General features: G+C 56.1%; 1 protein-coding gene across 5 annotated transcripts in view; it reads right to left on the minus strand.

Annotated features, from left to right (window-relative positions):
• Nucleotides 1-1105: 1105 nt before the first annotated feature.
• The window catches only part of RAB11FIP5 (RAB11 family interacting protein 5), a 47027-nt gene continuing 31536 nt past the window's right edge, over nt 1106-16596 (minus strand). For 2 of the 5 annotated variants that reach the window (XM_074821747.1, XM_074821748.1), the window contains exons 4-6: nt 13384-15972; nt 6922-7111; nt 1106-5394 (exon numbers count right to left, since the gene is read on the minus strand). In XM_074821747.1, the coding sequence (XP_074677848.1) occupies nt 5185-5394; nt 6922-7111; nt 13384-15972 (2989 nt within the window). In that variant the 3' untranslated portion in view covers nt 1106-5184. The remainder of the gene's footprint in view (nt 5395-6921; nt 7112-13383; nt 15973-16596) is intronic. The other 3 variants (XM_074821749.1, XM_074821750.1, XM_074821751.1) reach the window with 3 other exon arrangements.

Below are 16596 nucleotides of genomic sequence, written 5' to 3' on the forward strand. Positions count from 1 at the left end.
GGGGGCTAATGCGATGCTCCCAGAGAGCTGCTGAGCTCGGTTAGGGCCCGCGATCCGGATGGATGAAAAATAAACCGGGATTAGCGCTAACAAAACTCTTCTGTTGGAGCAGCAAAGTCATTTACCAAAGCTTAAGGGGAGTTAATTTTTTTTTTTTTGAAGGAAAAGGCATGAATGAAGCAAGCAGTGGGCCTTGAGAAGGAAAACAGCCGAGCGGTGAAACGGGTGGGTGGGATCAGTGCAGCGGGAGGCCAAGGGCTCAGCCGGGGATGGGTCCTGCGCTGAGCCACGCTGGGGCAGAAACCTGGGGTTTGTGCCCACAAAGAGCGACAAAAGCTGCCTGTTCCCATGAGCAGCGGCACTGACGGAGCCAGGTTTCCTCACCAGCACCCTGAGGCTGAACCCTGTGGTGTCCACCCCAAGCTCTCCTTTCTTCTTCCAGCACGCTGCTGTGGGTCCTTCTCCTCCTCTCCTCCCCTCTCCCCTCCTCTCCCCTCCTCTCCCCTCCTCTCCTCTCCCCTCCCCTCCCCTCCCCTCCCCTCCCCTCCCCTCCCCTCCCCTCTCCTCTCCTCTCCTCTCCTCTCCTCTCCTCTCCTCTCCTCTCCTCTCCTCTCCTCTCCTCTCCTCTCCTCTCCTCTCCTCTCCTCTCCTCTCCTCTCCTCTCCTCTCCTCTCCTCTCCTCTCCTTTCCTCTCCTCTCCTCCCCTCCCCTCTCCTCTCCTCTCCTCTCCTCTCCTCTCCTCTCCTCCCCTCCCCTCTCCTCTCTCCTCTCCTCTCCTGCTTTTCCACAAATCCTCAGGAATGCAATAATCAGCTTTACCCTCCTGCTACGCAGGGGCAGAATCAGCACACAACACGACTGAAAGGCACACTCGAGAAAGCCAGGGGAGCTTAAACCCCCTGGGGTGCACCAAGAACTCAAGGTAACCCTCCAGCACTGCCACCCCCTGCATGGCGGCGGGTGCTTGGGGGCTGTTAATGACACTGGAAAAGTTGCTGGAGAAGTTGGACACAGTCATCCTACTTCAGAAAATAAACAGAGAAAATGTCACTCCCTGTCCAAGTGTTGTAAGCACAGACGCTGTTGTCAATAAATCAGAAGTATCTAGGAACAGCTTGAACAACTTTTATTTTTTTTTTAAAGTGCTTAAAACGTAAATAACAAGCTCTTTATAAACATTAGTTGCAACTATTAAAACATGAAACACACAGAACCCACTTCCTGCGTACATGAAGCACAGGAAAATCAACAACTCCAAACCCCCCCCCCCCCCCCCCCCCCCGACGCTTCTCTCTCTCATTTAGGGATGTTCTCCCACCCCACGTTTGTAACACAAAACACACGTCGGTTTCTTCACAGACAGGTCGTAAGGCTGAGTCTACGTGACACTCGAGTATCCACATCCCTTCAGGTTTGTTCCAGTTTAAGGATACACCTTGGCGGTTCTTCTGGCCCGTGACTCTGGGCCAGAAGGGCCAGACAAGGCAAAAAGAAATCACTTGGCCAGAGTTCTTGAAAAGCAAGAAACCCAGTTGTGGGCTGACAACAAAAGCAGAGCACAGCTGCGAGCAACAGCACCCTGTGGAAGACCTTGTGAAACAGCTTGAGCGTGGAACGAGAAAGACAGACCAGGAGGTAAAATACAGAGTAATTGTTATGGCCATGTTTAAAACGGAACCAGTGAAAAGCTGCCGCTGGCCCCTCAAAACCCTTTTGTCAGCACGAGGCTTGGTTCAGCAAAGAGCGACGGGCCTCGGCATGTTGCCCTGCGCACTGACCAGAAGGGCTGCTCACGCCTCCCTGGTTTTGCAAATAAATCACTAAATATGGAGATCTGGGACACAAGTAACTTCAGAACATTTCCCCCACTTCTTTTTCTCATCCCCCCTCTACGAGAAAACATCTAGGTCCTCAAAACCATTTCCCTCTGGTAACTTCGAGGTTTTAACAAAAAAATGATACAGACTGTGGCTTCGGTGCTGTCGTGTGGCATAGCCAAGCTGCTTGCTCTTATGCAGAGGATAAAAACTGTGTGGTGGGGGGAAAAAAAACAAAACCACATTTACAGGACAGTGGCGTGAAGAAACACAGAACAAAGACAGAAGCATCTTTAAGATGCCTCTTCCTAAGCACAAGTCATTTGTAGATGCCAGTGGACTTCTAAACGCTCGAGGACAGACACGAAACATCAGGGCAGCCGTGGCTGTTGCCACCGCTTGTTTTTTTTTCCGTAGCCCCCCCCGCGTCTGACATGGGATGCCGAGGTACCCCCCGCCTCAGCCTTCGGAGCTGCTCTGCTATCGCAAAGGCAAGGCAAGAGCGTTTTAGCTCGGCTTGTTCCAGCCTCCTCCGAGACGGCGCCGGCTCCCGCGGTGGCAGGCAGTTCGGGGACTGCGTCGCAACGGAGGCAGGTCGTGGGAGGAAGCATGTATTGCTGAAAAGGCCGTACACCCGATACAGCCTGCTGTAGCTCTGAGATTCACTTTATATATTCAAGTGCAAAACATTCAAGCTTTGGAAGGAAGGAAAAAAAAAAAAGGCAGAGCTGACTAAGGCAGCAGGGGGATCAGGGAGGCGGTGAAACGTGATGGAAGAGGAGGGGGAGAAAGCAGAGAGGAGGTGCAGCAAGATCCTTATAAACTGGCACTTGTGTGGGGAGCACCTACAGCGCCCATCGCCGCCGGGGGAGAAGCCCCGGGAAGAAGCTGTTTTTTGGGGAGCGGAGAGCCAGCGCGGGCCCCCGGCTCTCGTGGGAGATTTCAGCTCTACGCCTCCCTAACACCCGCCCGGCGAACGCCCTCAGCGTCCCTGCCCAGCGGCGGGGCTGCCCCTTCCTCCCAGCCCCCCTGTCCCGTGCCACGGCGCTCGGCTGACTCTGGACTGCGTTCTGGCTGACCACAGCTCCCCCCTGCCCGCTGCCAGGTAAAAGGGAGAGCTTCTCCACCACAGACAGGCACCCGGAAAGGGAACTGAGCTCTCAGGCCATGGGATCTTTTGATTATATAAGCAGAGAGAAGCTTCTGGTACTTTCTAAAATGGGAGAAACACCTTCCCTCAGACCCTCACGTCTGACACCAGAAACAAAGACCCCGCAGCTGAGACATGCAGAGGGAGAAGGAACGTAAAGACACGTGCAGGGAAGCGCAAAGCCCCGGATTACTTCCTCCAAGGGGCAAAGGCGAGTAGGAATGAACGGCTCGTGGCCAGTCTCTTCCCAGGTGACAACTCCTCCTCCTGTACGATAGTCTACAGGCCAGGTATGACCAGACATTGTCAATGACAGCACCACCAATCTCCTTTTCTCCTGACAGCTCTTACCCCGACAGCCCACTTCTCCAACCTCAGACCTCCAGCACAACCCACTACTGTCTTTATCCAGCTCTATTTTGTCTCAGAACATTTGGCCCGCTCTTCCCTTGGTGTCATCTCTCAATCTCTACCTCCCACGTCACGTGAGCTGCCCGTGCACAGCTCCTGACAAAGACCAACAGCAACCTGCACGCAGGGGCGGGAAGGCTCCACCGTCTATGTTTAAAATTAAACTCCCTTAGTTTGGAGCAGCAGGCAAACAGAAGAGCAAGTGGCCCAAAACGGGCTGCGCTGAACTGAGAACTGGGATTTCAGAGCCTGCTTTGGTGGGAATCTGCTATTGCCCTATTGCAAAAGGCACAGTTTTTTGAAGTCATGGTATAGAAGCAAGTAAAGAGAAAAGAATATGAAGGTTTTAAAAGAATCCAGTAACTTTGGAAGATCTACAGGGGAGAGAAGATGCCTGACAGCTCAAGTCCCACCCCAAGGACCCTCCACCTGCACAGGCACCTTCTCTAGCCAAAATCCTGTCAGAATGAGAGAGGGAGCAACACCCTTTCTACACCCTTCCCCAGCATCCCCAAATCAAAAGCTGCGCTGCCAGCCTCAGGCTAACATCACCTACGGTTGTTAAACCGCAGAAATCAGAGGCCTATGGATGGTCACTCAACAGCAAGAAGCACCCAACTCCCAAGAGCGGGTGGCCCACAACACCTCAGGGCGGGCCCAGGCCACCAGAGACCTGACACTGGCGCGTAGATGCGATACAATTTGGGCGGGGTTTGGCACTAACGCTGGCGTGAAGGGGGTCTGCGGTGATTATTGAATTCGGCGGGGAGGGTTTGAGGGGCGCCTGAGCTCGCAGGATGTCACGCCGGGGGTGGCCGGGCGGTCAGACATCCTTCTCTGCGCACGAGCTTCGGTCCTGATGGCGTTTTCCGGTTGGGTGGAGAAAGATGAAGCAAAGTCAACGGTGGGGGGCAGCCAGTGGAAAGCAATTCCTGTGGTTTATACATACAGGAGTCCCCCCCCGGCGCACGCTGGTGCCAGCAAGGCCGGTGATGGCTTGGGAGGTGTGTGAGAAGATCTGCTGCAGTACTGACAGCGCCCAAACCACCACTGGCCCTTCTCCTGTCTGGCAAGTTCAGTTCTCAGAGGGTAACTGAGGCAGGGCCGTGACTCCGCAAGCACGCAGTGAAGGCAGCGACGCTGCTTGCAGTCAGGCTTGAGGCCTTGACGGCCCCCGACTGTCGCTTCGCGTAGCATCTCCCTTGCGCTCGGGTACTGGCACAGCTCGGAGCTGGCTCTTCAGATGGAGACCCTTCATTTGGGGGGGCAAAATGTGGGGCGGCATCCAAGAGCAGCCCCTTCCCCTGCTGCCCTCCGAGCAGGCTCCGCAGTCAGTAGAGCCTTGCTGAGTTTGAGCATCCCTGATGTCATCAACTACGTTAACACCAGTCATCAGAGAAAAGAGACGGGGCAGAGGGCAGGCAGAAGAGCAGCAGGATGAAGACACGGGCGAGATGGTTGGTTTCCAGCTCTCAAATGTCCACGGACCACTTAAAGCACTGGCAGGATGAGTGCCTGAGAAGATGCCACTTGGTCACAGCAGCAGGAACCAAAGGAGGCATGTGCCTCCTGCAAAGGGCTCTGCTCCTCCCCACGGGGTGCACGACAGCCCAGCACCCTGGAGCTCCCTGGAGCCAGAGCGGGGATAAGCTTGGGCTGGGAAGGAGCAGAAAACCTTTCCCGCTAAACTCTGCGAACAGAAGCCACTGGAGCCCTCTTGTAAGAGGAGGGGGGAGTGCAGGGACGTTTGCAGCGTGTTTACTGGAGAAGTGCTCTAGGCAAGTGATGCTGGTCTCCGGGGAGAGGTTACTTGGTGGTGTTCTCCCCCAGTGGGATTTGGAGGAGCGTGGGAGACTGTTCCATGATGCGCACCAGCAGCTGGTCGATGTAGTTCTCCAGTTCCTGGATGTGTTCTTCCTTCTTGCTCAGCTCCTTCTCCCTCTGTAGCAGGAGCTGGATGAGTTCATCGTGGGTCAAGTGATAATACTTGGCAGACTGGTCCAGTACGGCGGGATCCTGTAGTAGAAACCGAGAGGAACATTCAGCAAGTCAAATGAAAACCACCGCTACCTTTAGTGTTTGCAAGACACAGCAACAACAAAGCAATCGTATTTTCTGTGTCTTCTTTCCAACTCTGACCTGATAAGCCCGAGACACCGCGCAGCTACCCCGTCCTGTCCTCACAGAGCACCTCTCCCCTGTGCCATGCAGCCAACCAGAAAAAGTGGAGACAGAACAACCACCCGACATCCAGGCTAACGCAGCCCCCTCCAGACGGCAACAGCTGACTGTGGAGCACTTCTACCAGCTGAATGAATCACTCGGTTTCCCCAAAGACTCTGCCAACAGTTAAAAATTAAGGGTGTGGGCACAAGGGAGCCCATTAGCTGGGCGTAACGAGGCTGCCATTAGCTACTCCCCACTTCTGGGGGCTCCCTCTTCCCCAGGCCATCAGCAGCAGGTCTGGATGATGGCAGGAGAAGAGAATTAAGAGCTGAAAAACCCTTCAGGAGGTCGCAGAGGATGAGAGCCCCGGGGGAGTCAGGTCTCCCAGCAGAGCTGGGGCTGCCACACACTGGAGCAGCGCAGGGGAGCAGGACCCAGACAGATCTCGCCCCAGAAAAGCTGAGATGCTCGTAACCCACAACACGAACTTCGATCAGGCGGCTACTGCACCCTCCACCTTTCACATCTTGTGCAAAAGCAGGAATTTGCTCACACGCTCTACAATAAAACCCCAAACCAAAGCAAGCAATGGGAGAATGATGGGGTGCGAAGATCCAGAGATCAGGTCATGGAGGAAGGAAGGAGGCCGGGCAATCAGGATCACAGATATCAGGGTTAATCCATGTTCTAGCTCCTCCACCACCAGTTTTCCACACCTCTGTCACCAACTATACAACACCTCAGAATCACAGAATCATCGAGGTTGGAAAAGACTTTGAAGATCCTCCAGTCCAACCATTAACCTCACACTGACCGTTCCCAACTCCACCAGATCCCTCAGCGCTGGGTCAACCCGACTCTTCAACCCCTCCAGGGATGGGGACTCCCCCCCTGCCCTGGGCAGCCCATTCCAACGCCCAACAACCCCTTCTGCAAAGAAATCCTTCCTAAGAGCCAGTCTGACCCTGCCCTGGCGCAGCTTGAGGCCATTCCCTCTTGGCCTGCCGCTGGTTCCTTGGCTCAAGAGACTCATCCCCCCTCTCTGCACCCTCCTTTCAGGCAGTTGCAGAGGGCCATGAGGTCTCCCCTCAGCCTCCTCTTCTCCACACTAAACCCCCCCAGTTCCCTCAGCCGCTCCCCATCACACCTGTGCTCCAGACCCTGCACCAGCTCCGTTGCCCTTCTCTGCACATGCTCGAGTCATTCAATGACCTTTTTGGAGTGAGGGGCCCAAAACTGAACCCACTCATTGAGGTGTGGCCTCACCAGTGCCGAGTCCAGGGGTAAGATCCCTTCCCTGTCCCTGCTGGCCACGCTAGTGCTGATACACCTCGAGCAGGTGGGAAGGCAGCTTTTCCCTCAGTGGTAGGTTCCTACCTTTAACTTCTTGGAGTCCGTTTTCTCCGGGTGAGAAGACGGGGCCACGGGCTGGACGCTGCTCGTGGTGACCGTCTTCAGCTTCTCCAGGCCGTTGCTCAGCGCAGTGGTCAGGCTGGACCTGTGCTGCTGCTTCTTCTCACTGGAGACCTCTTGCACCGCGGCGCTGATGGGTTTCACGGGGTGAGGACTGAGAAGAACAAAGAGGTTGGACAGTTAACACCCTCCCGAGCTGGGGAGCGACGCTGCTGGCTCTCCCTAGGGGTTTGATGGGGATGGGACCCACTTAGCAAATTTAAGCGGCTCCGCACAGATAAATCCTCTGCGTCTGGGTTGCTCAAAGCTCGCCTGCTCTGAGGAGGGAGAGGAGAGCCAGCGTCCCACAGCTCCAGCACCGTTCCCACCCAGAGGTGAGTTAAGGAGCCTCAGGAGACACAGAACACAACCCCGTGCCCACACCAAGAGGGCTGTGGGTCAAAACTCCCAGCTGCCAGGCGCTGGGGAAATTTAACCAAGATCCAACGTAAACAGAGGTTGCTACAGCCCAGAGGGGCATTTTGTTGCCCAGGAGCCCCCAGATGAATGTCTGGGGTCACCAGTGATGCTTCAGGGATGCTCCTGCACCACTGTGCCTCCGTTCCTGCACTGCCTCAGCCCAAGAGCCTGGACAACACCACAGAATTTGTCTCCCCTCCACTATCCAAAAGGGAACGCAAGGAGACTCTGTCTGAATGCACCTTCTGTGTCAGTTAGGAAGGGATTACATTTTCATTTATTTTTGCCTCACTCTTCACCCAAAAGTTTATTTCTGGGCTTAAAGTATGTTTGTTTTTCAGCGTGATGGAAAGAGAAGTGACCTGACACTACCTTCCTGCAGGGACCAGGCAGACCCTGGGGTGAGGAGATCATAAAATCTACCTGGGAGCTCTGCAAAGCCCCCGCACTCATCAGACGCAGCGGCCACCCCGCAAAGGGTGATGAACCCACCTGCTGGGAGGCCAAACACTGCTGCAGGGGAAGGGGGACATCTCGCTTGCAGTTCTTGAGCAAGACAGGCAAGCACAGTCTCTCCTCGCAAACAGGGACCTCAGGGTGTAGGCAGGACAGGTTGTGGGGGGAGGAATAACACCCCCAGTCACTGTGTGAGCCAGCAGCCAGGCTGAGACAGTCCCCCCTCAAGTCCAGCTTGTGCTGTAACTGCTCGACTGTGCTTTCATTCCGTTTCGAAAGCAGAAGGGGTGGATTTCAACCCTGCTCCAGGTGGTGGGTGAGGCTGGGAGCACCACAGGAAGCACCAGGTGAGCGGCCCAAGTCCTCAGGGCTGGTGGCCTCGTGCCTCGTCAGCAGTGACGGGCTCAGGAGGTACCCAGCAGCTTCCCCATCGTGCTGACAGGGCACGTCTCGAGTCCTCTTCAACCACAATGACGCCTCCTCTCATCCCCTCGCTAGGAGACGACAGCGACAGTAGCCACTGACCAGCTCCAACAAGCCAAAGGACGGCCAGAGCCGTCCACACACATGGACAGAGCCCAGGGCTCCTGCGCAGCTTGAAAAGATGGAGCAGGATCCCATGAACCTGAGCGGGAGTTCAGGGGTTGGAGAAGTCGCCGTTCTGCACATCAGCCTCAAGAATTCTCCACCCCGGCCCAAACCCTTCCCCTGCAGAGCTGCGAACACCGTGACGGCGCGTTACAAGCGGCCCCGCGGTTGGGTCCAGCGGTTGTCTGTTTGTTTCGACGTTAAGATGGGGTGAGGGCGAACCAGACCGGAGGCCGTGCAGAGATCCTGAAAAACTGTTCATTCCCGAGTCTTTTAAAAAACAGAAGTAATGACTTTGCTTGCTTGAACCGACGCTAGCCTCCTTCCTAGCCCAAAATGAGCGGGCTTTGCTGCAGGATCTGGGGAAGGCAGCTCTGCTACCACTGTAGCACTTCTACCGTTCCCCAAAACACAGTGTCTGGGAGGGACAGCAGCTGGGGAGCCGCCAGGATGGCTCATCACAGCCACACCTGAAGAGAAACAGTCCCAAATGCCACCGTGGCCTCACGCATCCCCGCGGCGTCCCCGCAGCCAGCCCAGAGACTAAGGCCAGCGTATGGCTGCAGAAGGGGGACACTGACACCCTGAAGCAAGAGGGCTGTAGGCTCTGGCTGGCCAACACGAACATTCAAACCACTTTAAACCTCTGAAAGGAACTTCTTTTGGAGCAAGGCCACTCTACGGAGTGCAAACCAGCAACAGCCTTGGGACAGCAGTGGGATAGCTCGGACGCGTTTTGAAAGCAGAGCGACATTTCCCATTGCACATCTTGGTCTCAGGCAGCCTTCAGCCCCATTGCCAGTGGGAAAACATTAATTTCTGCAGCGCTGGATGAGGTGTTTTTAAAAAATCCTTACCCCATTCTTTCCTGCTGAGAGGGTGGTGTGTGGGGGGCTCCTGCTGAGCAAAGTGGGGGCTCTGCCCCCCCAGAGAGGATCCAAAAGCAGGAGACACAGCTCTGCCTGCGTCCTGCCCCGGGACGGTCGGCACCGGGTGCTGCCAGGGCAGCAGAGGTTGCTTCACGCCTTTTCACAGTCACGTCTGAAGTCCTGCTGGATCTGCCGAGGAGCTGGACCTGGTTCCATCCACCGGTCGATGACTGTGAACTTGAGAGTAGTTGCTCACGCCGACAGCCTGCCTAATCCAGTCCTGCATCTCCAAGGGGAGATAAGTCTGTGATGAAGCTTAACACACGTTCAAGATGACACAGCTCAGGGTGAGGGGGGCCCAGCCCTGGCCCCTCTCTCTGAGCAAGCCTTGCTGGCTCACGGCACAGCTTTCACTGATGCTCCCGAGGTCACTGCTGAGCACAGTGGAAAAACTGGGGAGATTCCCTTACAGCAACTTGGAAATTAAGTCTTTACCAACTCACTAAAATGCTGCTCACAGAGAACAAATCCAATGAAATGAGTCTCTCTGGGGTAAGTTGCTGTGCCTGCAGCAGCACCTGAGGGCCAGACCTCTGTGGAGAAAGCATCTCCAGGAGGAAAGGGAATGACTGAGCTCGGGACCAGCAGCTCTTCTCCCAGGTCTGTCCATGGACGTGACAAGCCACACTCCAAGGGCTCCCTGAGGAACCCAGTCGGATCACAGACTGGCACGTGATTCAACCTGAAACCTCGTTTTTCAGAAGAGGACAACTCTGCTGCACTCCTGACATTGGGAAGGCACAAAGCAGCGTGTGCCAATACCACCTCGGACGTCCCCAGTCCTGTCACCTGGAAGTGCCACGATGTCACACGTCTGAGTTCCCGAGGGATGGGGAAGGAGCTGCACAACCCCTGGGCTCCTCCAAGGCGGCGGCGTCCCTGGGGCACTGTCACGGGCTGTCCTGTAGGTCCCACCTGTAGCAGGGGATGTGACCAGAGACGCCTTCCCAGTGGTGACGGCACCATCCTGCCCCTCCCCAGAGAGAGGAACTGGGACCCTCCATACACCCGAGCGTTGCAGCGGATGCTCCGAGCACCCGCCATACCCCAGCAGCAGCGCTGCAGGAGCGCGGGGAAGGATCTGCAGACGCAATCCCAACACGTGCTCTTCCGGGCTCCCAATTCCCCGGCTGCGTCTTCAAATCTGGCACACGAGCAGCTGTTCCAAGAGGACACAACCTCCCAGCTCGCTGTCACCGGGCCCTGCCCCAGCCAGCCTAGGCGGGAGGTGCTGCTGTCACTCTCATATACACAGCTACCACTTGCCATCTTGAACAAGGTGACCAGCAGAGAGCCACTCTGGCCACCGCAGAAGAGGACGTGGGACCCCACACCCGGTTGCCACCGCTCCCGAGGAGGGCACATAACCCCAGCACAGCCGACTCTCAATAATCCACACCAGGTACCAGCTCCTCCTGTATCTGTTGGAAGACACCTTTGTCTCAGCGAAGACTTAACGCCTACTCTAAGTTTAGTTTAAAGTCTTTCCTTTTTCCTTCACAGAATCAAAGAATCATCTGGATTGGAAAAGCCCTTGAAGATCCTCCAGCCCAACCATGAACCTCACCCTGACTGTTCCCAACTCCACCAGATCCCTCAGCGCTGGGTCAACCCGACTCTTCAACCCCTCCAGGGATGGGGACTCCCCCCCTGCCCTGGGCAGCCCATTCCAACGCCCAACAACCCCTTCTGCAAAGAAATCCTTCCTAAGAGCCAGTCTGACCCTGCCCTGGCGCAGCTTGAGGCCATTCCCTCTTGGCCTGCCGCTGGTTCCTTGGCTCAAGAGACTCATCCCCCCTCTCTGCACCCTCCTTTCAGGCAGTCGGAGAGGGCCATGAGGTCTCCCCTCAGCCTCCTCTTCTCCACACTAAACCCCCCCAGTTCCCTCAGCCGCTCCCATCACACCTGTGCTCCAGACCCTGCACCAGCTCCGTTGCCCTTCTCTGGACACGCTTGAGTCATTCAATGGCCTTTTTGGAGTGAGGGGCCCAAAACTGAACCCACTCATCGAGGGGCAGCCTCACCAGTGCCGAGTCCAGGGGTAATATCCCTTCCCTGTCCCTGCTGGCCACACTATGGCTGATACAAGCCAGGATACCATTGGCCTTCTTGGCCACCCAGGCACACTGCTGGCTCATGTCCTTCCACCTTTTTTCTACCATACCTTTTCTTTGTCTACGTGCCACTGACCATCCTAACAGGAGAAAATTCTAGGAAAGGCAAGCGTTGCCACGGGGACCCTGAAAAGGGCCTTTCCACCTTGTCTCTCTTCCCCCATGACAATTAGTCACATCTCCCCAATCTCACAAAGTACTGCAGAACCTCAGAGCCTTCCACAGAGACCTTGGTAACTCTTCAAAGGTTCTTCCATCACAGCAAGTATCCAAAACATCCGTGTTTTACAGGTAGCAAAACCAGAGTAGAGATGTTCAAGGACTTCTCAGGTGTGTTATGACAGAAGCCAGCACTGACACGATGCCCAGCTCTTAGCTCCAAGCCCACTTTCCTCCCACGAGCCAGTCAGCCCTTGGATGCGGTGGATGCGCAGTCAAGCCCAAAGATGACCATGAGCACATACTATTGACAGAGAGCCCTGGGACTATGCTTCTCTCATGGCCTAATTTTACCCTTTGGGATTGCAGGACACTTCTCTTTCCATGAAACACAACAAACATCAAAATATTCAGGAGGTTTCTGTATACCCTCTATCTGCAAATTTTTGAACAAGGTTATCTGTTGGAGGATGAATAATCCAATTCATGATTTGAGGATCTGGCCTCAATAAAGAAAAAAAAAATCAGCTAACAGACCCATCTCTTGCCAGTCTTTGCTCCCGAGGTCATTCTGCATGTCAAACCCATGCCTGAGCCAAGGAGGGATCCCCTTGCAGAAGGGCTGGAGCTCAGCTGAGTTCTGCTGTGCCCATCCTCCTGCCCTCTCTCTCCCCAGGGCCATGACCAATATTATTCTTGGGCCTTTATCGTTTCAGTGCTCCCAGGAAGCTCTTTCTTGAGCTTCTTTCACAGAAGTGAGGCTGATCAATCCCTGCTAGAAGACCCAGTCCCTGGGTAAACTCTAAGAGCTTGATCCGTGATACTCTGGGCAGAGTGAGCCCAGGACCGTCTTCTCCTGCCCAGGCAGACCAGGGGAAGGTGCACCAGGAAAACCAGATGAACTGAAGGACGTAGAGCAAGACTCCATGCCCGAAACTCAGCACCTTTCTCTGCTTCACGGCATTTCTACAAGCCCAAGACTGACCTGGGAGGAGGAGCAGCCCCTTCTTTCCTCTGCTGCACCACCACAGTCCCCCCCTTCCCATTCCCATTAGCTCCCGCTAAATCCCACTTGCTCCACAACCAATGGGCACCTTGGCAGGAGGAAGGGGAAATGGTATTTTGCCACCGCCCTGGTGAAACTAATTTTTTTTAATTTTTGGCTATGGAGAGAAGAAGTTTTAGTACCTGATGGTCATTTAAAAAGGAAAGAAACCAAAGCTGAATTAATGAAAAGGGAAGGGGCAGTAGCTGTGCACATGCCACGAAGGAACTCATGAGAGCATTAACAGCTGGAAACTCTCCTGGCAGGCATGGAAAAGGCACCTATTTTGCAAGCACAGGGAAGATGATGGAGCCAAAATTAGCATCGAGTGAAATGCGGATGCAGTTCTGCTGTGGTTGAATTTTCAGCTGGGGCAGGTCTTGGACGCTGTGAAGCGTTTGCCCTAGTTCAGGACAAACACGGGACACCAGTGGCCGTTCCCCGCCGTGATCCGAGAAAGCCAAGGCTGTTCAGGCTGGACTCTCTGGGACCACGGGAAGGTGAGGGAGAGAGGACCTGCAGCAACACGTAGAGCCGCCTCCTTGGGGTCAGCACAACCGTGAGCTGCTGCCCCCGAGCCGGGGTGCACTTATCGTCCCCCCTGCTGAGAGCAGAAGGGACGACGGGGTTCACCTTTACCAAATAACACCCCCTTCGCCTTCCCCGGAGTGCTCACCTGGTCGTCTGCTGGAAAAAGGGCTTCTCAGCTGGCTGTGTCTCCCTGGGCAAAACCACGAGCGCTGAAGCTTGTGTGTCACCGGACTGCGGCAAAGGGCAGGGCTGGGCGGCTGCGCGGCTGGTCGCGGCAGGGACCCCGCTGCTCGTGGGGCACGCGACAGGGGAAGGGAAATCAAACTGTTTAGGGTTAGTTGCAGCCACGAGGAAAGGGGTGGAGAAGGCCAAGGGCTGGCTGTCATGCAGGAAAGGAGCCTGGCCTAGCGGGTCCCTGGGGAGGTTAGTGGGCGGGAAGCCTTGCCCAAGGGCTTCCTCGAGGAGGTGGGTGAAGCTGAAGCCTCCCTGACCAAGCCTTTCGGGCAGCACAGCTCCAACGGGGAGGAGGGGGTCTGGTGGCTTCTCCACAAAGGGGTTGCTTGGGGCACTGGGGCTGAGCACCGCAGCAAAGGGATTTCTCGGGGCCGAAGTGTCCTGCTCGCACCTCTCCTCCGCCCTAGCTGGCTTCCAGAAATCGGCCTTCTTGAAGTCTATCCTGCTCTCTGACGAGCACCGACGCCACGGCCCCTGGGGCTCACTGGCGGGGGGGCTGCCCTGCTCTGCCTCCCGGGGAGGGCCGGCCACTGCCATGGGGGTGCAAGGCTCAAGCTGGCCTCCCGCTTGGCCGGTGGGGCCGGCCGCTGGCCCGTGCCGCCCCTCACCATCACCCCACACCGACTCCGGCTGGGATAGTCTCTCGCCACACGCTAACCTTTGGGGTCGTGCCGTCGGGCCGAGGCCCGCGGGGTGACCGGCTGCCTCCGGCTCTTCCAGAGCCGTCCAGAAGATTTCCAACTGGCCCGGGTCTAGCTTGGAAGGTGGGTTTAGTCGCGACGTACTGAGCTCCTCAGGGAACGGCTCCTGTTTGGAAGCCACCTCCCGCTCGGCCATCAGAGGAGATAAACCTGGCTGGCTCCAGCTCTCCTTCACACCCGACTGGCCTAAGCCGTCCAGGAAGAACTTCGATGGGCAAGTCTCAAACTGTTCAGCCGCATCTGTCTCATTCATCTCTGACCGTCCTTCCCCCAGAGAGATGTCCCCTCCTGCCAGCTCGCTACCTCCCACCTCCAAATTAGCTGCTGAGTCCGCAGCGGCAGATTCGGCATCTTCGGAGACTGGGAACTCACTCCCGGTTTCAGCTACGTCCGCTCCCAGTGTGGGTGGGCTGGGAGATGCCGGAACAGAGGGCTCGCTGCTCAGGCGGCTCCTCTGCAGCTCCACATCTGCTGTCGGGCCCTCTGCGTCTTCCCATGGCTCCTGGTTGCCTCGCTGCACATTGCAAGAATCCTCCTCCTCCTCGCCATCCCCTCCGCCGCCCGCGGCTGCGAACCACCTCGGAGGTTTGGGGGGCGGTGCAGCCGAGCTGGTTGCCATCTCCTCCCTCTCTCGGGTTCCTGTCCACGGAGAGAGGATGACGTGCCTCTCGCGAATGTCCGAGCTGAGTTTTACGCGGCTTTCGCTGGCCTCGAGCCGCATGCTCGCCTGGAGCCGGTAGACCGAAGTCCGTATGTCGAACGTTTCCTCCTCACTACCGGCACCCTGGGGTTCCATCCCTGGCTCGGGGGCCACTGGGAACCGTCGTGAGGCCACATCTGCAAGCACCCGCGGGGGCACGGCTGCCACGTTGCTGCCTGCTAGGGTTTCGGAGGCGAGCTCGGGGCTGAAGGTGCTTCTGGGCAACACGCAAGCGGCAGCGTGAGATCCGTTTTTTGCATCGAAGGCGCCTTCGCTGAGGAAGGCTGGTCGTGGGCTGAACGCGCTCTCCTGACTCCCGCGCTCCTGCTCAGCCACGCTCTGGGTGCTCTCCGACAGGTCAGGAGCAGTTTCAGTGGCTATGGTCATCCATCCATTTGTCCCTGCACTAGAGGGTTCCTCCTCATTGATGTCCCCTTCCTCCCTAGCACTCTTTTCAGCAGTTGGTGGTGTTGAAGCCTCTTTTTCTCCTGGATTTCCCACTGCAAAGGCGGCTGTCCAAACTGTGGGCGTGCTGCTTTTCCTCCTCCTTCCCATCGACCCCGCAGACACAGGGCTCAGCACATCCTCTATCACGGTCGCTTCCTGGGTTGTGCTCACCAAGTTTGCCCCCACATCTAAACCAGAGAAATTTGTCCAAGACCGTAGAGTTGTGGGCATTTCACCGCCGATTTGTGAATCAGCCTTTTCAAAGACCTTTGTCCCTTTCTCGCGAGGCGGTTCGGCTGATCTTTCTGTTGGGCTGGCTGCATCGGGATCGTCGATGAAAGCCATGCCCTCCGCCACCACCGAAGCGAAGAAGTTTTCCTTCTTCAGTTCTGGTTTGAGCCTGCTCGTTGCAAAGGCATCAAAGGTATCGTCCCACTCCGAGAGAGGAGGAGGAGGGACGGCGGGTTTCTCATCCGGAGGAGGAAGGTCTCCTTGTGATGGGGGAGTAGTTTCTGGAACGGGGACACAAACGCTTTTGGCTGGAGATTCCCCCTCCGGGTCTTTTTGTCTTAGGGAGGCAGAGGGACTGCAATCCTCAGAGGAATAAAAGTTCCCAGCGACCTCTGTTGATGCATGCGGCCCAGACGGGAAACTAGAGAAAAAGTGAGTAGGTGAAGGAGAATTTAGTACCTGGTCAGCGAGGAGGTCCTCAAAGAAAGGATTGCTCTGCAGGGAGTTGAGGAATGGGTTGGTAGGGGACAAGCATCCGGACTGACTGTCTCCAATAGCGGGAGAGAGGTTAGCGCTCGGCATGCTAGCGAGATGGGCTACAGCGGCAGGAGGAAACTGGGCAGGGGAGCAGGGAGGAAAATGAGAAGGAGCATCTGAGCTGGTTTCTACCTGAGGAGACACTTCCAGGCTGTGGAGGGAAGACAAAACAGTCCTCCTGGTTAATGCTGTGACAGTGCTGTAAGCATACACCACACACACTACAAACGCTTCGGTTCAAAGCAATGCAATGATCAAATACATACTCATCTCTCTTGTTAGGCAGAGCAATGATTATGGAGTCAAGGCATGGAAAGGGCATGCACGACAAAAAGGGAAGGGCAGCCCTTCTTCTAGAACAGTCCTCACAATGTCCCCTTTCTGCCTTAGCAAGCCCTAAGGCTCAGCAGCCCGAGAGGTGTTGCCCACCTCCTGCAGCCCAATGACTCGGCTCATTTTTTTTTGTCCCAACGCTCCAAGGAGCCGTAGATCAGGATACCTGAGCCAG

Source organism: Strix aluco, chromosome 4 (assembly GCF_031877795.1).
Source record: "Strix aluco isolate bStrAlu1 chromosome 4, bStrAlu1.hap1, whole genome shotgun sequence".
Taxonomy (NCBI): domain Eukaryota; kingdom Metazoa; phylum Chordata; class Aves; order Strigiformes; family Strigidae; genus Strix; species Strix aluco.